This window comes from Trachurus trachurus (assembly GCF_905171665.1).
Source record: "Trachurus trachurus genome assembly, chromosome: 6".
Classification (NCBI taxonomy): domain Eukaryota; kingdom Metazoa; phylum Chordata; class Actinopteri; order Carangiformes; family Carangidae; genus Trachurus; species Trachurus trachurus.
Genome location: NC_139897.1, coordinates 29346027 through 29368343, shown reverse-complemented (window position 1 = coordinate 29368343; position 22317 = coordinate 29346027). Strand labels below are relative to the sequence as shown.

The window sequence follows — 22317 nt, the reverse complement described above, 5'->3', positions numbered from 1 at the left end:
CTCCGGATTAAACTGTGTCTTTCTCGCATGAAAAAATATTAAAACTTACCTGTTAACACCGCTAAAGCCATAATTAAAACAGGTTTCAGCAGCTTTACTGCTGTCGGTTGCCACGAAACAGCAATAGCGATGCTAATTTCTGTTAGTGTATTTTGTCACAAATCCTGCCCCAAGTTCCTTTAAGGTTAATCTTTTTTCTGTGTTCATTTTCTTATTTTTGAAATCCTAAAACTATTTAACATCAGTTGTGTTGTTGTTTCAGGATCCAGCAGCAGAGACCAGACTCTCCTGAACCCAGCTGTCTGTCTTTAAAGAGCGACCAGTCAATGGGCGGGTTCATTGACTTTAAAGGAGGACGTGGATCAGCTGATCAGATGTAAGATAAAACTAAATTTCAAAGCTTTTGAGTTTCTGTTGAACGTTCTTCCTGTGGAGTCAAATTTCAATGATTCTACATAAAATCTAAGATGTAACTCAGACACACATTGTCCAGCTGCAGTAAAGAGTCCCTGCCTGAACATCCACATGTTAATATTCAGTGATTCTCACAGTGCAGCCCAGTAGCAACAGGATAGTTGGCTACCTGTGTTTTGGACCCAGATTTGAAAATGGGTATCACCGATGCCGTCTTCCAGGAAGATGGAACTGCTTTTTGATTGAGTGACTGATTGACCATGAGAGAGATGAGCTTTGCCAAGACATCCATATGATTTTTTTCAAAGTTAGTGTCAATACCATGAATATGTTTTGGAGTTTTTAAGAGCTGCAATGATTTTTTTAACCTCTATTTTAGTTGTGTTTTCAAGCTGAAAAATAGGGTGATTTTCATTAATCTGGAGAGGTTGAATGGTGGAAGGAGTGAAGAGCCTTGTGATATATATGTTACACCAGGGGTTTTCAAAGTGTGAGAGAGTGAGCCCCCCTTAATGAAAAATAAACAGCTGTGCGCCCCCCCCCCCCCCCCAAAAAAAAAAAAAAAAAAAAGAGAGAAGAGAATTAGTTACTATGACCAAAACAATATTTGATTCATTATACATAAATTGGTCTTTCCTGTAGGATTTGTTTGATTTACAAGCTTGTTTCTCAGCATATATTAATTATCATGACAACATAAAGCACTGACGAATAAACCTAAACATTGATACAGAACTCTGTAACACACTCATCACACAAGCAGCTTCATGCTCTCCCTGTGTGATCGTCTGGGAAGCAGACAGTCTGAGTGTGGTGACTATTCAAAAAACAAAACTTGTCACCTGATGGTGGTTTGGGATGGTTCCTAACTCGATTCCAGAGTGAATAAAAAAGAAAGGTTGCGAAGGTTATGATGTCTTTGGGTGAGGTTCCCGTTTATTTTAACAAAAAGGATAAGGCAAGTTGACAAACAAAAAGCTTCCAATTGATTCTCTGGCTGTCGTGTAAAAACTGTGTCTTTCCCACCACCACTCAACTCAAACTAATCAGCTCTCCTGATCTCCAACAGCTGGGGCAGATTCTGGGGTAAAAGAAAGGAACTGAAACAATACTGCACCCTTGTGGAAAAGTAAATAACTACACAACATAAAAAATGGCTCCTACACACCGGCCCCATAATTGTGTTGGTGTGCACTACAATTATATAAACATATTTCAAAAAGGAGCCAAAAAGAGTGTGTGTGTGTGTGTGCAAATCTTCTTCTTCTTCTTTCAGAAGTCAGTGTCCATAAATCAAATCTTCTTTCTTTCATAAGTCAATCCATAAATCAAATCTTCTTTCTTTCAGAAGTCAATCCATAAATCAAATCTTCTTTCTTTCAGAAGTCAATCCATATTTTAGTCTTTAATACAATCTTTATGTCTCCAATAGCATGCAGAGCTTGGTGACAGGCCTCTCCAGAAAGCCTGTTTTGGTCTTCAGCTGAACTGACCGGACAACACCTCTCCTGTCTGGAAAGGTTTTGGTCACTTTACCCATCAGCCATGAACTTCTTGGAGCAGAAGGGTCCATGATAACAACAACGTCGTCCACAGAAAAATTCCTTCGTGGCTTTGTCCACTTTTGTCTTTCTTGGAGCAGTGGAAGGTACTCCCTTACCCACCGCTTCCAAAATAAATCTGACAGATACTGTACCTGTCTCCATCTTCGTTTGATGTATATATCACTATCATCAAAAAGTCCAGGAGGAAGAAGGGGTTTGGCCTTCAACAGAAGAATGTGGTTGGGTGTAAGTGTTTCCAGGTCATTAGGGTCATCGGATAGTTTGGTTATTGGGCGACTGTTGAGAATGGCTTCAATTTCACAAAGAATAGTGCAAAAGCTCTCATCATCCATGGTTTGCTGTTTGACAATGGAATACAGCACCTTTCTTATGAGGCGAATGATCCGCTCCCATGTTCCACCGTAGTGAGATCCAGCAGGAGGGTTGAATGTCCATGCTATTCCTCTTTTTGCCAAAGCACTTTGAATTTTGTTGTGATCCAGGGCTCTAAGAGCTTCCCTTAGCTCTCTTTCAGCTCCAACAAAATTGGTGCCGTTGTCTGACCTGAGGTTGGAGATTTGCCCACGTCGACACATGAACCGTCGGATGGCATTTATGCATGAATCTGTTGTTAGTGAGTGGGCTGCTTCAAGGTGTACTGCCCGGCTGGTCATGCATGTGAAGATTACGCCATACCTTTTGACCATGCTGCGACCTCTTTTGATGTCAATAGGGCCGAAATAATCCACGCCTGTATTAGTAAACGGTGGCAAGTCTGGCAGGAGTCTTTCAGCTGGAAGGTCAGACATTTTCTGTTCTCCAACTCTCCCTTGAAGACGACGACAGGTAACACAATCAGCAATGATTTTTCTGCAGGCTGAGTTTGCATTTGTTATCCAGTAGGTTTTTCGAAGTGTAGATATCATATGATTACGTCCAGCGTGACCCACTTGCTTGTGAATATGTTGTAAGATAAGTTTGGATATGTATTGATCTTTAGACAGAATTATTGGATGTTTTACTGTTTCAGGCATGGATGCTTTTCTCAGGCGGCCTCCTACTCTCAACAGCCCATCTTGGAGTGTGGGATCCAACCTGTAGATGTCACTGTTGGTTGGCACAGATGATGCTCCTTTCTCCAAGAGGGAGATTTCCCTGTGAAATCTTTGCTGTTGGCAGAGGCGTGCAATTTCCAGTTCTGCATTATGTAAGTCATCCCGTGTCAATGGTTGAACATTTATCTTTGCTTTGTGTTGATGTCCTTTGTTGCATGTTTTACCTTTTTTCCTTAGCTGTTGAAGCAGGTCTTTAAACTTCAAAAACCAGGCGACTGAAGTTTTGAGTTTTTCCCAGTCTGAAAAATAGGTCAGAAGCTTGTTCATAGTATTGGATGCATCATCAACAACACAAGCATTAACTGTGAGGTCTTGTTTGACCTCGGGGTCATCCAAGCTGACGGCAGGTTTGTTTACCTCCTGTTTTGGCCAGGTCCTTTCCTCAGTCAGCAGAAACTCTGGTCCTTTGAGCCAACGTTCACATTTCAGAAAATCATCAGCTGACAGTCCTCTTGAAGCCTCATCAGCGGGGTTCTGTTTAGAGCCTATGTACCTCCACTGGGCCACCTCTGTAGCTTCTCTTATGACAGCCACTCTGTTCGCTACAAATGTGTGGAATCTCTTTGTTTCACTTGAAATGTAATTAAGCACAGTCGTGCTGTCGGTCCAGAACACTGACTGGTCCAATTCCAGTTGAAGCTCCTTTGTAATCATCTTGTCCAGTCTGACAGCTAATACAGCAGCTGTGAGTTCAAGCCTTGGTATTGTGGTTTGTTTCATGGGGGCGACTCTGGACTTTCCAACCATGAAAGCAATGTTAACTTCATCCGAGATGCCTTTCAATCTCAGATAAGAAACAGCGCCGTATCCACACTCACTAGCATCTGAGAAGTGATGCAGCTGTGCATTGCTTACCTTTCCAAAGTTCTTCGGCTTGATACACCGTTCCACCTTTAACAGTGACAATTTATGCAGATTTGTCAGCCACTGTGTCCACTTCTGCAGAAAGGTTTGTGGTATTGTGTCATCCCAACCAATTTTTCTTTTGCACAGCTCTTGTAGCATCAGCTTGGGAGGCAGTGTGAATGGTGACAAGAAGCCAAGAGGGTCATAGATAGAATTAACCACTGACAAGATTCCACGGCGGGTACATGGACGATTTTCCAGTGCAATCTTGAACATGAATATGTCTGTTTCTGCACACCAGTGCAATCCAAGAGCTCTTTCAACAGGTAAGTTGTCTTTATCCAAATTGAGCTCTTTGGTTGCTTTGGAACGATTTTCTTCAGGGATGCTGGCAAGAACTGCTCGACTGTTGCTCATCCACTTTGAGAGCCGAAAGCCTCCTTTGGCACACGCAGCAGTGAGATCCTGTACCATTTGCAAAGCTTCCTCTTCTGAAGACACAGACTTTAAACAATCGTCCACGTAAAAATTTAGCTTGATGGTCTGTAACACTTTGTCACTGTAATGAGCCGTGTTGTCATCAGCAACTCTCTTTAACGCATAATTGGCGCAGCTCGGTGATGAAGTTGCTCCAAATATATGAACTTTCATTCTGAAGTCCACCAACGGTTGCATCACATTTCCATTATGCCACCACAAAAATCGGAGAAAATCAACATGTTTCTGAGAAACTTGGACTTGGTGAAACATAGCTTGAACATCAGTCATGATGGCAACTGCTTCTTGCCTAAATCTCAGAAGAACACCAAAGAGGGAATTTGTGAGGTCAGGACCTTGTAACAGCTGGCTGTTCAAAGATGTGCCTTTGAAACTTGCTCCACAGTCGAATACAACTCTCAGGGTTTTCTTCTTGGGATGATACACCCCATGATGTGGTATGTACCAGATTTTACCTTCAGTTCCGTTCAGTTGCTGTTGAGGCACCTGCTCCGCATAGCCACTTTTAATAACATCATTAAGGAAGTGCACATACTCCTGATGATACTCCTTGTTCCTCTGAAACTTTCTTTTCAAACTCATGACTCGTTGTTCAGCAATGCACCGATTGTTTGGCATTATGACATCATCAACCTTAAAAGGTAAGTCAACACAATAATGGTTGTTTTCAAGACGAATTGTTTTTTCCATAATGTGGAGAAACCTCATATCTTCTCTTGACATTAAAGTGTCATCACATGACCTTTCATTGAAGTCTTGGTTGTATTGTGTGATTAACAACTGTTCCACTTTATCAATGGAGATCCTATTGACAGTGATAGTAGGGCAGCCATTCTTCCCTGTATCACTTCCACTTCCTTTAAGTGGGCCGTTCACCACCCACCCCAATAGGGTCCGAACAGCATAGGGTCCATCATTACAGCTGTTAATGATTTCCCAAGGCTCCAAAAGCTTTGAGGCATTTGTGCCAATCAACAAATCCACTCCAACTTCAAGCTCGGGAACTTTAATCTTTCGCAGGTAAGGCCATCTTCTGAGATCCTTTTCTGTCGCAATATTGTTTCTTGTAACTGGCATGGTTTGTTGAGTGTAAACCTCAGGTAGATCTAGAAACCTGTTGTCATCATAACCAGCTACTTCCAGTCCAGTCAGAACATGAGTCTTTACAGTATGTGCTTGTCCCATAGTTCGCAGGAAGATGTGTGTTTGGATACTGTCCATGTTCAGCTGTCTCATCAGGCGTTCTGTACAAAAGGTAGCTGAGCTTCCTGGATCAAGGAAAGCGTAAGTGGTCAAACTTTTGTTTCCATTCTTAACCTTTACTTGTACAGGTACAATTGAGAGAACACATTTCTGTGTACCGGCCCCAGTGTGAGCACAGGTCTGCTGAGGGACAACAGTGTTGTTTGACTGTTCAAATGTTCTGAATTTAGCTGGATTGTGAAGCATTGTAGGATGTCTGAAGTTACATACATCACATGTTAGACGTTTTTTGCAGCTCTTGCTGATATGACCTGGTTTTAGACAACCAAAACAAACACCACTTTGCCTTAAAAGATCAAGTTTCTCACGATGCACTTTGTTCTTAAGATGTACACAATCTTCTATTGCGTGATCCTCTTTACATATGCAACATGATTTAGTCTTGCTTTTTGATTGAGAAAAGGCATGGTAGAGCGGTGTTTCTGCAGACCTTATACCTGCTGAAGTGCTTACAGCTGCCACAGTTGCTGGATTTTTATTCTTGGGCGAAAATCTTGGGGGTGCTTTTCCTTTAAGTGTAGCAGTTTGTGTGTCTTGCAGGTTACCAAAGACAGGATCAGAGAGAATTTTGATCTGATGTTCCAGAAAGTTGACCAAATCAGAGAACAAAACTCTACTTCCACGTCTCTCCTGTAGGTCACAAACAGCTGCTCTCCACCTTTCTCTTAATTTGTAGGGCAGTTTCATCACAAGCTGTTTCAGGTTTGATGGTACATTCATTTCTGCCATATATTGTAGACTTTCCATCATGTTACAACATCCTCTCAAGAACAACATGTATGTTTGAAGAGCGCCAACATCTTCAGCTTTTATTGGTGGCCAACTTAAAGCTTTTTCCATGTAAGCTGCCCCAATCTTCATTTCATTGCCGAAGTGTTCCTTTAACAAATACTTGGCTCTGCGATAGCCTTGATCATTTGGCATGTGATAGCAGCTTCTGACCAGTTCTCTAGGCTGCCCCCTGGTGTGCTGTTCTAGGTAGTACAAGCAGTCCTGGAGATTATTGACTTTTCTTTCAACCCCCTGCTCAAAGGCCATGATAAAAGATCCATACTGTAGAGGGTCACCATCAAATATGGGTATTGCTCGAGGTGGAAGAGATGCTGAGTGTTGTTGTTGAACCAGCTGAGCAGTGATTTCTGTTTGTCGCTGCATAATGTTGCCAATGTCCTGTATTTTAGTTTCATTTGTGTTCATTTGTGGTGTGGTACAAACATTGCTTGACCTGTGACCTTGCAGTGAATTGAAGACAGTTGTATGGCCTCCTGGTGGTCTTTGTAGGGATTGCATGGGTTGTATTGAAGTGAGGGTTTCCCATGGTTGTGTTTGGGCAGATTTTCTTTCCTTAGGGCGTGCATCATGCAGGTGTGAGGGTGGTTGCTGTGAGGGTGGTTGTTGCACTGGTTCTGACTTTGACCTTTGTGACATTTCCATTTTTGATTTTGTGGCTTTATTGAAATATGAGTCCATTCCATCGGATGGTGTAGAACCACTTCCCACCACACTGCTTTCCAGTATGGCTATTTTAGCTGTAGCAGCAGCTAGTTGGGTTTCCATTTCCAGTTGCTCCTTCTGTCTTTTCAATCTTTCCTGTTCTGCATGCAGCTTTTCCTCTTGAGCCTCCAGTGCATGTTTCCTCTCCAGAGCAGCCATGTGTTGGATTAGTGCTGCCTTTTCAGCTTTTGCTCGTAAGCATGCAGAACTTGTGATGGAAGATTTAGAGGAAGATTTAGACTTGATGAGACCCGTGTTTTTCCAAGGGGGGAAACATTTGAAATACTATCATTGGGTTGAATCTCATCCTCCTGAAGTACAGACTCTTTGTCACAATGTGTTTGAGCATCCTTCAACCATTTATACACATCACACATGAACTTTTCATTTGCTTTAAATTTCTGTTCAAACCATGTTTGCTGCCTTTTACATTCTTCTTCAGGCAGTGGCATTTCCATCAATGCATCATGAGTTTCAGCAGCAGCATCACACAGTTTATTAAACTCCTTTATAAGATTTTCAACATTGCTCAAAGAATCAGTTGTTATTTTGACAGGTAACAGATCATCAATCTGCAACTTGATTTTGGATGCTTGATTCAAGGTTAACTTCCGGTTCTTTTGTAGGTTTTCGATTAGAAATGAAACACCTTTTGCAGTTAATTTTCTCTCTCTTTTTGCAACATCACTTTTTACAGCACGTTCTTCAAGTTTTGCAAAATCACTTTTTGCAGTTGCAACATCACTTTTTGCAGCACACTCCTCAAGAATAACATTTTCAACATCAGCATTTTTCTCCATTTCCACACTGTCAGTATGTCAACATGTGACGTCAGCAGGACAATAGCAGTCATTCACAGGTGATGATCATTTTCCTCCATTTTCCAATTAGCTTTCCATTTTCATTACTTTTTCCATTCATCAACATCCATGACATCCAGTTCCACAATCCAATGCATCAACACAGTCCAGTTCCATTAAATCACTCAAACAGGCTCAGTTTCTTTGTTCGTGCAGTTTTATTGTCTGCTGTTTCCTTTACCTTTCTCATCTGGCTCTGTCGGGTGAAGAGGGGGGAGGGGTTGCAAGCTCCATGGCCTCCTCTTGATCCACACAGCAGCCTCTTTCCATCCAAGGCAAAGCTCCTCACTTGTCCTCCATCCAGGGCAAACAGTTTTTACTTGTGTGGTGACTATTCAAAAAACAAAACTTGTCACCTGATGGTGGTTTGGGATGGTGGTTTGGGATGGTTCCTAACTCGATTCCAGAGTGAATAAAAAAGAAAGGTTGCGAAGGTTATGATGTCTTTGGGTGAGGTTCCCGTTTATTTTAACAAAAAGGATAAGGCAAGTTGACAAACAAAAAGCTTCCAATTGATTCTCTGGCTGTCGTGTAAAAACTGTGTCTTTCCCACCACCACTCAACTCAAACTAATCAGCTCTCCTGATCTCCAACAGCTGGGGCAGATTCTGGGGTAAAAGAAAGGAACTGAAACAATACTGCACCCTTGTGGAAAAGTAAATAACTACACAACATAAAAAATGGCTCCTACACTGAGGTTGAAGTTTATATCAATGCACAGGTGACACTGTGACAGGTCTCCACTGTACGTCTGTACCACATGTCAGCTGTTCAGCTGTTCAGCTCCGCCGCGACGTGCATCTTTTTTTTTTTTAGGAGCGGTATATTGCGGCTTTATGCGGGAGGACACGCGGTGCTACTGCTGATCCAATGTATTTATCTGAGCTTGGTCACTGTGAGGCACCGGGTCGCTTTGAGCTGCGTTATGAAGTTATACCTGACGCTGTGCAGCACCTGACGCTCTTCTTTTTCTAACCAGAATATTTCCACAGCCGACGTATACTAGTGCTACATTCAGCCGGGGCCAGCTGAGCTCCGCTCTCCCTGCAACACAGTCTTTCTGATCACTCGCTCTGAGAGAGAGCTCCAGAGAGCGCATAAGCGACCCAAATTTTAAAGGGTGCGACTAATAATTTTTCTAGGTCGCACTGGTGCACCTGATGCCCGGGTGAAAACATAAATATTTCGCAAGCGCATAATCTCTCTGTGTGTGACCGAACTGTTGTTGTTGTTGTTTCATGTGTGACTTCCTGCCTGGCTTGACGCAATTGCTCGCGCACAAAATAGTATTTTGTATTTCTACTACTTTCTAATATTTTTTAGGTGTGCATCAGCCTTTACACCTGGTTGCGCACAAAATAGACCAGATGCCAAAATCGCTGCAGGGCGCGAGCCAGCCGCAGAGGTGCAGTCCGGTGTGAACAACTGTTAACATCGGCGCCGAAAGGAAACCAGCTCAAAACGACCAGGTGCCTAAGCACTAGGGCTGCAACGAGTGGCATATTTCACTATCCGAATGTTCGGGGTCACTATTTGAGTGGTACTGCAGTATTCGTTTTTTCGACCGGGGGGGGGGGGCCCTCACTATCACTCAGAAGACAACACCTTTGGATTACTTTCATCTATAAAGCGCTCCTCGATAAATTGCCGTCATATCTGTGCAATCTGTTATCACCAGCAGACAGTATGTACAACTCCCGCTCTTCCACACAGAAGTTGTATGAAGTTCCCAGGATTCATACTGAGCATGGTAGAGCAGCCTTCTCCTATGCAGCCCCTTGTCCTGGACCAGCACTCAGAACACCCTTCAACTGTCCAATTTCATCTCCACGGGTGAATTCAAAGCCCTTATAAAACATAAATTAACAGAAAAGTGCACCTGCTATTCCTGAATGATGATATGTTTGTTTTATGTATTTATTATGTTTAAGTGTTTGTATTGTCATGTAACCTGCTTCTATCTTTGCTGTACCAGTGCAATCTCTCAGCCAGGTCTCCCTCGCAAAAGAGATTTAATCTCAAGGGACTTTCCTGGTAAAATAAAGGTTGAGAAAAAAAAAGATCACACAGGGACAACATGGAGCTGCTTATGTGACAGGTTATTGAGTTGTATTAATGTTTACAGCAGGTGTTCAACAAATCAATACTTCTGTGATTGAAGTAGGCTAGTTAAATATGTAATATCATAATAGTGTAGTGGCAGGAAAGACCAATTCACCTGTATCAAATATTGTGAATAGGCCTAGAACAACTTATTGCTTGTGTCTGTTGATTTAAAAAAGTTGAGGCAGGCATCCAGGCAGAGCATCGTGACAAGCGACAAAGTAAATAGACTAACAAGTTAATTAGTAGTAGTTCATTTTAGTATAACTTTAGTATATTTCTTTGACAGCATTAGTGTGTTCATTCAACAAAATGTCAGTTACCCAAACACTAGTTTGGGTCCACTGCGCTTGTCTTCTTCCGTAACTTGAATGCCATCAAGGACGCGCATAGTGCATGGGAAATTCGGACCCAGAATTGCAGCGCATTATGCAGCACACAGCCTGTTGAAGGCAATGGAGAGATACATCGGTGGGCTCATTGTTTTTGGTTTTAAACGCTTCATCACCCATTAGCAGTAAAAATCTTAAAATGCATGTGTATTTTGTCACAAATCCTGCATCCAAGTTCCTTTACGGTTCATCTTTTTTCTGTGTTCATTTTCTTATTTTTGAAAACCTAAAACTATTTCACATCCGTTATGTTGTTGTTTCAGGATCCAGCAGCAGAGACAAGACTCTCCTGAACCCAGCTGTCTGTCTTTAAAGAGCGACCAGTCAATGGGCGGGTTCATTGACTTTAAAGGATCAGCTGATCAGATGTAAGCTGTGACTGACAGTCAGATTCAGGTTATTGTAGAAATGAACCAGTTTTTACGATGTGTCGTTGGATCAGGTCTGAAATCAAAGTGTCTCTGTCTGTGGTGAATGTCCTCAGGGGACATATAAAGTCCATCTTGTATTATCTCTCTGTACTGATGTTCACTTCACACTGATTCCTCCACAGAGTGGACCAGGAGAGTTCAGAGGTTCCCAGTGGTCAGTCTGCCCAACAGCATCAAACACACCTGGACTCCATTTTTATGGTGGGTACATGTCCAACAGCTGCTGTTACATCTGTTGTGTTCACCATCATCTCCATGCTGCACTTTGACACCAGTGGATTGTCAGTCTGTCAGGTTTTAGTTTGATGCTGTCACTCATAGAGTTTCTGTTTCAGCTGCTGGAGGAGAACATGGTCACTTTTGTGAAGAACGAGCTGAACAAGATCCACAAGCTTCTGGGTCCAAATTACCCAGAATGCTCAGGGAGTCAGAGGGAGGATGAGGAGGTGGTGGATGGTGAGGATGAAGAGCAGAGGAGCATCAGAGAGGCGTTAGTGAAGATCACAGTGAAGCTCCTGGGGAGGATGAAGCAGGAGGAGCTGGCTGAGCATCTGCAGAGCAGTAAGAGGATTTCTCTAAAGATTCAACATGATGGACAAATGAGACGTTTACTGGCATCAACACATGGAGGGAAACATGTTCATATAGTTGTAATTTAGAGGAATTAACATGTTATATTTTCTTATTGGTCTGATTTCTTGTGTTTTCATTCAGAACATTTTGCTGCAGTTTGTCAACGTAAACTCAAATCTGCCCTGAAGAAGAAGTTCCAGTGTGTGTGTGAGGGGATCTCTAAAGCAGGAAACCAAACCCTTCTGAACCAGATCTACACAGAGCTCTACATCACTGAGGGAGGGGCTGGAGAGGTCAATGATGAACATGAGGTCAGACAGATTGAAACAGCTTCAAGGAAACCAGACAGACCAGAAACAACCATCAGACAAGAAGACATCTTTAAAGCCCCACCTGGAAGAGACCGACCAATCAGAACAGTGATGACAAAGGGAGTGGCTGGCATTGGGAAAACAGTCTTAACACAGAAGTTCACTTTGGACTGGGCTGAAGACAAAACCAATCAGGACATACACTTCACATTTCCCTTCACCTTCAGAGAGCTGAATGTGCTGAAAGAGAAAAAGTTCAGCTTGGTGGAACTTGTTCATCACTTTTTCACTGAAACCAAAGAAGCAGGAATCTGCAGCTTTGATCAGTTCCAGGTCGTCTTCATCTTTGACGGTCTGGACGAGTGTCGACTTCCTCTGAACTTCCACACCACTGAGATCCTGACTGATGTGACAGAGTCCACCTCAGTGGACGTGCTGCTGACCAACCTCATCAGGGGGAAACTGCTTCCCTCTGCTCGCCTCTGGATAACCACACGACCTGCAGCAGCCAATCAGATCCCTCCTCAGTGTGTTGACATGGTGACAGAGGTCACAGGGTTCAATGAACCACAAAAGGAGGAGTACTTCAGGAAGAGGTTCAGAGATGAGGAGCAGGCCAGAGAGATCATCTCCCACATCAAGACATCACGAAGCCTCCACATCATGTGCCACATCCCAGTCTTCTGCTGGATCACTGCTACAGTTCTGGAGGAGCTGTTGAAGACCAGAGAGGGAGGAGAGCTGCCCAAGACCCTGACTGAGGTGTACATCCACTTCCTGGTGGTTTATCAAAAACTGAAGAAGGTCAAGTATGATGTAGGAGCTGAGACAGATCCACACTGGAGTCCAGAGAGCAGGAAGATGATTGAGTCTCTGGGAAAACTGGCTTTTGAGCAGCTGCAGAAAGGAAACCTGATCTTCTATGAATCAGACCTGACAGTGTGTGGCATCGATATCACAGCAGCCTCAGTGTACTCAGGAGTGTTCACACAGATCTTTAAAGAGGAGAGAGGCCTGTACCAGAACAAAGTGTTCTGCTTCATCCATCTGAGTGTTCAGGAGTTTCTGGCTGCTCTTCATGTCCATCTGACCTTCATCAACTCTGGACTCAACCTGATGTCACAACAACATACAACATCTCGGTGGTCTCAAGGGTCAATTACACCTTTCTACCAGAGCGCTGTGGACGAGGCCTTACAGAGTCCAAATGGACACCTGGACTTGTTCCTCCGCTTCCTCCTGGGTCTTTCACTGGAGACCAATCAGACTCTCCTACGAGGTTTGATGACGCAGACAGGAAGTGACTCACGGTCCAATCAGGAAACAGTTCAGTACATCAAGAAGAAGATTGAAGAGACTCCCTCTGCAGAGAAAAGCATCAACCTGTTCCACTGTCTGAATGAACTGAATGATCGTTCTCTAGTGGAGGAGATCCAACAATCCCTGAGATCAGGACGTCTCTCCACAGATAAACTGTCTCCTGCTCAATGGTCGGCTCTGGTCTTCATCTTACTGTCATCAGGAGATCTGGATGAGTTTGATCTGAAGAAATACTCTACTTCAGAGAAGGCTCTTCTGAGGCTGCTGCCAGTGGTCAAAGCCTCTAACAAAGCTCTGTAAGTGTAGAGATAGTTGGATATGTTCATCATTGTATAAAAATACTTCTGTCTTTTTAACAGGACAGAAAATAAATCCCTTTCTTTAATTCCTCATGTTCATCTCTTCAGACTGAGTGGCTGCGACCTCTCAGAGAGAAGCTGTGAAGCTCTGTCCTCAGTCCTCAGCTCCCAGTCCTCTAGTCTGAGACACCTGGATCTGAGTAACAACAACCTGCAGGACTCAGGAGTGAAGCTGCTTTCTGGTGGACTGGAGAGTCCACACTGTAGACTGGAGACTCTCCGGTGAGGATCCATCAAGCTGTTCTGATGACACTTGAACACACCTTAACACACCTCCAGATGTTGACAGTGATTTCCTGTGTGTTGTGTGTGTTCAGTCTGTCAGGATGTCTGGTCACAGAGGAAGGCTGTGCTTCTCTGGTCTCACCTCTGAGCTCCAACCCCTCCCATCTGAGAGAGCTGGACCTGAGTAACAACAGCCTTCAGGACTCAGGAGTGAAGCTGCTGTCTAGTGGACTGGGGAGTCCATACTGTGGACTGGAGACTCTCAGGTGAGGATCCATCAAGCAGTCTATCTGATGACACTTGAACACAGCAGAATGTGTTGACAGAAGGTTCCTCTGTGTTGTTGTGTGTGTTCAGTCTTTCAGGATGTCTGATCACAGAGGAAGGCTGTGCTTCTCTGGCCTCAGCTCTGAGCTCCACCCCCTCCCATCTGAGAGAGCTGGACCTAAGTAACAACAACCTTCAGGACTCAGGAGTGAAGCTGCTGTCTGTTGGACTGGAGAGTCCATACTGTGGACTTGAGACTCTCAGGTGAGGATCCATCAAGCTGTTTATCTGATGACACTTGAACACAGCAGGAGGTGTTGTCAAAGGGTTCCTCTGTGTTGTTGTGTGTGTTCAGTCTTTCAGGATGTCTGGTCACAGAGGAAAGCTGTGCCTCTCTGGCCTCAGCTCTGAGCTCCACCCCCTCCCATCTGAGACACCTGAACCTGAGTAACAACAACCTTCAGGACTCAGGAGTGAAGCGGCTGTCTGGTGGACTGGAGAGTCCACACTGTGGACTGGAGACTCTCAGGTGAGGATCCATTAAACTGTTTATCTTATGACACTTGAACACAGCAGCAGGTGTTGACAGTGGCTTCCTGTGTGTTGTTGTGTGTGTTCAGTCTGTCAGGATGTCTGGTCACAGAGGAAGGCTGTGCTTCTCTGGCCTCAGCTCTGAGCTCCAACCCCTCCCATCTGAGAGAGCTGGACCTGAGCTACAATAATCCAGGAGCCTCAGGAGTGAAGCTACTGGAGGATCCAGACTGGAGACTGGATTCTCTCAGGTATGGAGAGGCTGCTGCAGCCACACACACTGTCTGATAGAGGAGGAGGAGCTGGGATATTTTCTATGGCCCCTTTCTCACCTGATCACAACTGGGGTCTCATTTTTAAAACTGTACGTAGGATCGTTACTAAAAGTGTATGTAAAAAAGCCAAGTTTTGCATGCGCCAAAAAATATTCCGATTTATAAAACCATGCACACGCACACTTCTAAGCAAACTTCCCTTTACAAATCACAGAGTTCCTACAAGTGTGCGCAGCTGAATCAGCTTCACGTTCCGCCCTGTACACGCCCCGTTTTAACCGTAGATGGTCAGTGCAAACCACCCCATGAATGCGATCTGCATGTAAATGAGCCTGACGTGCTCTTGTTCTGTCGGTGTTGTGAATTAGCTGCAGGTGTGGAAGTGGCAACCTGACATGTGACATGTTTTTGGGGCGGCAGTGGCTCAGGTGGTAGAGCGGGTCGTCCAATGATCAGCGGGTTGGCGGTTCGAATCCCGCTCTGTCCCGGTTGCTGCCGTAGTGTCCTTGGGCAAGACACCTTACCCACCTTGCTCCTGATGGGTCGTGGTTCGCGCCTTGCATGGCAGCTTCCGCCATCAGTGTGTGAATGTGTGTGTGAATGGGTGAATGTGATGTGTACTGTAAAGCGCTTTGGGTATCGTTCCGATGGAAAAGCGCTATATAAATACAGACCATTTACCATTTACCATGTTGTTACCGGTTTCAGTGCGCTGCCCTCTCAAATGCTGGACCCGGTTCGGCACATTTACAATATGACAACAGTTCTAATCTGAAACAAGTTATTAACCTTTCATCATGGTCTTACTCTCCCTCCTTTCTCCTCCAGCGGTGCCATGGTGCAGGATTACGCACGGGGCTTGCTGCTGTATTTATACATTACAGTAATTAGACTGATCGATAAAACTTTGAATAATTAGCAGAATCAGTTACATTCTGAGGAATGATCAAACTTGACACTTCTCGTACAAGAAAACAGAATGTAACAATTGTGCGAACAATTACTGGATTTTTTTTTTCCAGGCTTTGAGATTTAATTGACTCTCGATCATATGTTCACAGTATCATAGGAACATATAGTTATTTACACCATGTATTTGTTCCATGCAGCCGCGCCGTCCTCTCCTCCTCCTGCGCTCCGGTAGTGGACAATATTATGGTAAGATGGTGATGATTAAATATAGAGAAGGAATTTTGATTTAGAATTTTCAGTTAGATTCTAAGAAGATGTTTCTGAAACACCAGTCCAATGCAAAGTAACGCTGTTGAATTAAATCACCGTGGCAACATGGATCTAGCGCATACGGGTTTAAATTAAATGTGTGACGGCCGATAATGAAAACATAATTGTTCTTCTCACTCAATATATATTTCCTGAGTCTGACTTCAGTTCACCACCACACCGTCTGCGTCGCCAATTCCCCTTTTCCTCCAAACCATGCGTACGCATGGGTCAGAGTTTGCTTAGAGCTGCGCACATTCTCCCGTCAAGTTTGTTTTTTATAGATCACAACCTTGGCGTGGAAAGTCACGTACGCCACTTTCAGGCCCGTTTTGTGCATATGCAACGGTTACAGGGTATAAAATTAACTTTTTGATCTACCTGCCAATGGTGTTACCGGCCAAAATATGTTTTCACCGGCCACTGAACTGCTCACAACACAAAGTCATTAAAATCAGCAGTGTTTTCCCCATTGCATTATAGTTAGGCAGCTGCCTTAACAACACACACCTGCCTCCTAAACTAAATTGATAATCTATATAGCCTATAAAAAAATAGCTTTAGATTAGCTGATGGAATGACAACAGACATTACATAAATTGGCTTTCAGAGGAAGATATAGTGATGTGAGTTTTGAAACTTCCATTTAATCCAGACTGAATAAGTGGTGTGAACACAGGTTTTTTTTTTTAAATATAGATTGCCTAATGTTCATCCTACAGTAGCCTATTAATAGAAGCATGCAACTTTCCAGATCAAAAATAACAACACAACATCGTTGTTTTTACAGCACCATATTTTACAGATTAATCAATTAGATTAATATCCTAGCCTGTCTAGGAGCTGTCCATGGTTACTTAACCAAAAGTCTCTTGAAATATCAAACAAAGAGAACTATGGACTGTGGAAGTTTGAATAGCCTAAATACAGAAGTTATCATGACGTGAATCATATGTTGCGGTAAAAAAAAAAAAAAAAAAGACTGTTGATTCGGTGGAAAGGCTTTACGGGCGGGGGCTGCGGGGCTATAGGGCTCAGAGTGTCACTGACACTGTCGAGCCCAGTGTTTGAATCTCTCCCACTCTTGTCTGTGATCAAAACACAGAGTTTCACCTGATCACGGGCAGAGTCGGCACCTCTTCACAGGATTGCGAGTGGGGTGGTGCTGCATTCAAGTGAACTCGGAAATACGAGACAAACCCGGTCCCGTATTGATGCAAAACAGGACAGGGTTATTTAACTTGCAAATACGGGATGATTCCATATTGTCGGGGACATGTGGTAACCCTACCTCTCACCATCGCGAAGTGTCGCCACATAAACACGTTACCACAAACTAGCGTCGCTCGCTTCTGACCTCTGAATGACCGACTGAACGCAGACGTTACAGCAGAAAACTTGATACAATGTTGAATCACTGAGGAACAAGGGACAACTCCGATATTCAAAACACAGTCAGTAGCCTACATCTCCTGTAGCTGTAAACTGTGTTCGTTTCACTGTTCAGCATTTATGATGACAATTATATAGTGAAGTTGGCATATTCCAGCTGCCGGCCAATGGCGAGTGGCCTAATAATTTTACTCGCCAAAACATATTTTTACCCGCATTTGGCGAGTGGCGGGTGCTAATTTTAAACCCTGAACGGTTATAAATAAGACCCCAGGTAGGGCTGGGCGATAAATCGATTTTATCGATTAATTCGAATTTGTACTTTACGTCTATTTATTTTAATGAAAATCGATTTTCTCTTCAACATTCACCACCAACGCTCCCTGCTGGGCTCCCGTAGTTCAGAGTGCGCACGCCCTCCGCAACACCTCTCCCGTGTTGTTGCTCCCTATGAAAGGAACAAGACCCAAGCGCCGCCACCACCGTGTACCAGCTACCGCTAATGACTGCTAATGACGGCAGCGCGGGAACTGCCCATTGGTCCGACCTCCCATTGGTTCGATCTCCCGTTACTCCAACAAAATCAACCACAAGTCGGACCAATAGGAGGTCGAACCAATGGGTGGTCCCGTTAGTTCAAACTGTCATCGCTACTTTGTGACAAGCTCTTCCATTTATAGGAGCATGTAGCTTTCTCTCTCTCTCTCTGTGAGAGAGAGCAAAATAACGAGAATAAAGCGGTGGACACAGAGAAACCGGGTAAAACATGTAGTTTCAAAACAAACTGAGATCAGAAGGACTCGACAATCCGTACGTTACGTTGTGTCTTTATCAGCACACACAGTGTGACCGCGGCACCGGCAGAGCGACAGACAGGCTCAGTGTTAAAGTGCAGAGTGACGAGATTACAGCTGTTACTCGCATCCCGACAGTGACTCCCAAACACTTAAACCTGACTTGCCCCTCTTCTGAAAAACTCTGACGTGTCAAACTGACCCACGGATGTGTTGGTTACACCCCGCCTTTCCGAAGCCTCGCCTTTCCGAAAATAGACTTCCATTCATCGTAATAGCGGGGTTTTCTATTTTTTCTAAAGACCCCGCTACTCCGAACGGACAGACGGACGTAATCAGAAAGGAACCGGAGGCTGTGCAGTGCGCAATGCGCATTGATCCTTTTTTCCTTTTTGGGGTCAAACGGATCATGTGCATAATTAACTGCAAAACAAGCAAATACTTCATATTAATGACATATAACGTTCATTATGCTTCTAGCCTGTCTAGCCTCGGTCTTTTTTACTAAACTTAACCAACTCTTTTCTTCATTGCCTAAGCCCAACCAAAGCATCTCCCTCAGTCAGCTGTCAGCACGAGCGGCGGTGTGAGCTCAAGCCGGGTTCAGCCGTGCTCGAGCGGAGCACGGGGGGTGAAAAAAAAGTCTATTTCTTTTATTGTGTGGGAGATCTCCAACAACGGAGTCGGGGAGAAAGCAAGTGGGACAGATCTGCCCAGTCCCTGAGCAGCGCACGTTTCAAGCGGCAACACAGAGCGGCAACACAGAGTGTAAACAACGTCACGCGGTTCAGCACCTTGGACATTGGACAGCTGCGGGGGGAGGGTGTCGGAACAGCGGTGTTTCAAAGTGGGGGTATTTCGGAACAGTGGGGTGTCGAAGTGGAGGTGTGTCGGAATGGAGAGCCGTCCCCGGATGTGTTAGAGGAGTAACTAGTAGGGAGGTTAAGCAACTTTTTATTTTTTTAATTTTTTTAAGTATATTTTTCTTTTTGCATACATTGAAAATGCATACTGAAAGCACATTCCATTTAGAATGTCCATATAAACTACAATGACTTCAGCTCCTGTTATCTACAGCTTATTTGTAACATAACTGCAATATTTCAGAATTGTTTCTTAGTTTGAAGGATGAACAGGGATCTAATGTTTTTCAATCTGTAGACTGACATAGGAAGCCCAAAGTCCAGTCATGACATTCCATTATGGCTAATTTGAAGTAAGAAATAAAGATACTGTAACATCATGATATTGATAAGATGAGCATTAACAAGCATTCACAAAAATCTACCAAAATAATGAAGCTTACCAGTTTCTCAGCATTACTCTAAGAGAGGATCTTAGCCAGCTATACTACGCAGGTGAAATAAGTCAGTCCTAATCATATGCTTTATGTGGGAGCTGCAAACCTAAACTTCCCTATATGTAGGTGAACATTGCTTATTAAGGGCGCTCTACACTAAAATTTGTTAGTTTACTGTAGGAGCACAATGTAAAATGATTTCAGTATCAGGTTATATAAGCCTTAAATAATGTGGAGGGTCAAATGTGACCCATTTTTACATTTGAGAACAGTAAAAACATTTTTCTTTTGACTTTAACTTGACTTCTAATATGACTCAGAATGGGTCATACATGTAAATTCAACTTTTTAAAATCAACATACACAAGCAGTAACTAGTTATAGGTAGGCCTATATTTTGACCAACACAATATTTGGCTAACTGGTCTTTCCTGACACTACTGTGATATGAATTACATCTTATTATTTAACTACTTGTAGGCTATATTTGTTGCACTCCGTCTGATATTCAACAAATCAGTATCAGTATAGTTTTAATAATGTTTTTACATTAATAAAACCCAATATCCTGTCACAAAAGCAGCTCCATGTTGTCTCAGAAGCTGTAGATATCTCCGCTGTTTATATGGACATTCTAAATGGAATGTGCTTTTATCATGCGTTTTCTCGAATAAAAAAGGGCATTTTAAAAACGTGTTTATTTCGGATGCAAAGTGTGATCTCACTTGTGTCTTTGGATGGATTTATTTGTATGACCGTAAGGTACTTCCATGCCAAAGGAGACCTTTGCATCATGACTTGAAGTCAAAGGCCTATTTTTTGGGTTTAACCTCCCTACTAAATTAATCTGTCTAACGGACTATGACACATGAAACGGTAAACACAACTGATCCATCGAAAAAAATTACTGCTTAAGTTTATTTACTTTCCAGCTTCTTGAATGCAATTTTAGAGTAAGTAGAAAAAAAATGTAACGAGTAATATAACTAGTAATATAACTAGTTACTTTCTCTAGGGAGTAATAAAGTAATGTATGGCATTACTATTTTTGAGAATAATATGTAATATGTAATACATTACTTTTTTGAGTAACGAGCCCCAACACTGGCCAAGAGTCTCCCCGCCTTATCTCCCTGCTCAAAAAAGTTGCAGTCGCAGCTGTCTCTCCACTACTCGTGTCATTAACAGCTCATGTTCCGCATGTAGTAATAACCGTTTCTTATAGAGGGTGGGGGATGGAGAGGTGGAGTGGGTTCCATCAAGCTTTAGAAGTTTCTCTGCAATTTCCACCATTCTAGCCTGTTCAGCCCTTCTCATTTGGGAAATATAAGATATCACCTGTCCATGAATAGTGGCTTTAAGGGCTTCCCACAGAATGCTACTGCTGACATCAGTGGTGTCATTAAACTCTAAGTAAGAACGGATTCTTTTTTCTTTAGAATTTTCCTGAGATGGGAGATGTGAATATCTGCTCACTATCTGATGCCGAGGCTGATTGTGGTTTGCTGTGAGAGATGATTTATTTGTTTTCAGTTTCATTTGTTATGGTCGCGTGACGATGCGGCCGCTCACCCGCTAATAAATCAATAAGTAAATAAATAAATATAGCGGATCATCACAACGGCACAGTGTGTAGTGTCAACACAGCAGTGACATGCAGTAATCCATCCTCACTGTCCTGCTCTTGGGAAATCCACAGCTGCTTTTTTGTCCAGTCCCTCCCTGGTTTCATCTGTGTTAATTCAGTCAGGCTGAGTTTCCGTTACGCATGCCGACAGCCTTTGATCTGTCATCAGTGTGACGGGACAATCGATATAGATATAGATATATGTGTATGTGCTGATTCAGATAGTTACAATAAATAGGGGTTATTGTGATTATTAATTGCATTTAAATGTGCCTGGAACTGTGGAAACCTGCCTGTGAGGTCTTGGTGACGTGGGCGCACTGCGAGCTGGGCAGTCAAATTACCACTACTCTGGCTGCGCTTCGCCTTGCGCTGAGATTAGACCAGGTTGGAGCTGGCGAGCTTTCGGCGCACTCTCATCGCGGCCTTTTGGCAACAAATTGTCACTGCGCCAAGGTGAATCTGTCGACACCTCCCCCTGCTGCGCGACCACACCCATCTCGGCGCACAGCAGTCTACCAATTTACCAAATCCGCTGCGCACGTTGTTGCACTGGAGGAAAATGCCACTGCGCCGGCTGCGCCAGGGTTCGCCTCGCTGTGCCCCAAAAATAGAGCCCAGTGTGTTGCAGCTGATCTGTGTGAAGAGCAGAGAAGAACAGAGTCATTGATCATGAGATCCTGATCCGTCCTGTCACTGTGATCAGATGGTTTCTATTAGAGCTCCTTCATCCACTCACTGCTGCTGTGGCTCCTGTGGAAACCTGCTCACAGCCTCATTCTTCAGCTTCCTGGGGAGTTTTCTTCAAACTAACACAAGTTGTGTTCACACTCAGTGTTTCTCACTAAACTCACTGTTTCACTGAGCTCTAACAAACGTGTTGAGTGTGTTTCCTTCCTCATCAAACACTGAAACCATCCACTGTTCACAGCTAGCTGCACTCTTCTTCTTCTTCTTCTTCTTCTTCTTCTTCTTCTTCTTCTTCTTCTTCTTCTTCTTCTTCTTCTTCTTCTTCTTCTTCTTCCTCACCTGTTGTGTCTTCATTGTATTTGGTGTGTGACGTTTGTTTGTGCAGCTTGACAGTTAGAGAGTGAAAGTGTGTGTCTCACACTGAAGCAACATCCAGGGCATGAAATTGGCCCCCACCAACACGCCAAATGCA

The 22317-nt window shown here is 43.6% G+C and overlaps 1 protein-coding gene across 3 annotated transcripts in view; it reads left to right on the top strand.

Moving 5' to 3' along the window:
- LOC310987544 (uncharacterized protein) overlaps positions 1-22317 on the top strand; it is a gene marked incomplete at its 5' end in the record, with an annotated part of 45336 nt that overhangs the window by 1896 nt on the left and 21123 nt on the right. For 2 of the 3 annotated variants that reach the window (XM_083973852.1, XM_083973853.1), the window contains 10 exons: positions 263-376; positions 10793-10897; positions 11083-11161; positions 11296-11521; positions 11675-13460; positions 13572-13745; positions 13841-14014; positions 14106-14279; positions 14371-14544; positions 14636-14797. In XM_083973852.1, the coding sequence (XP_083829978.1) occupies positions 263-376; positions 10793-10897; positions 11083-11161; positions 11296-11521; positions 11675-13460; positions 13572-13745; positions 13841-14014; positions 14106-14279; positions 14371-14544; positions 14636-14797 (3168 nt within the window). The remainder of the gene's footprint in view (positions 1-262; positions 377-10792; positions 10898-11082; positions 11162-11295; positions 11522-11674; positions 13461-13571; positions 13746-13840; positions 14015-14105; positions 14280-14370; positions 14545-14635; positions 14798-22317) is intronic. The other variant, XM_083973854.1, reaches the window with a different exon arrangement.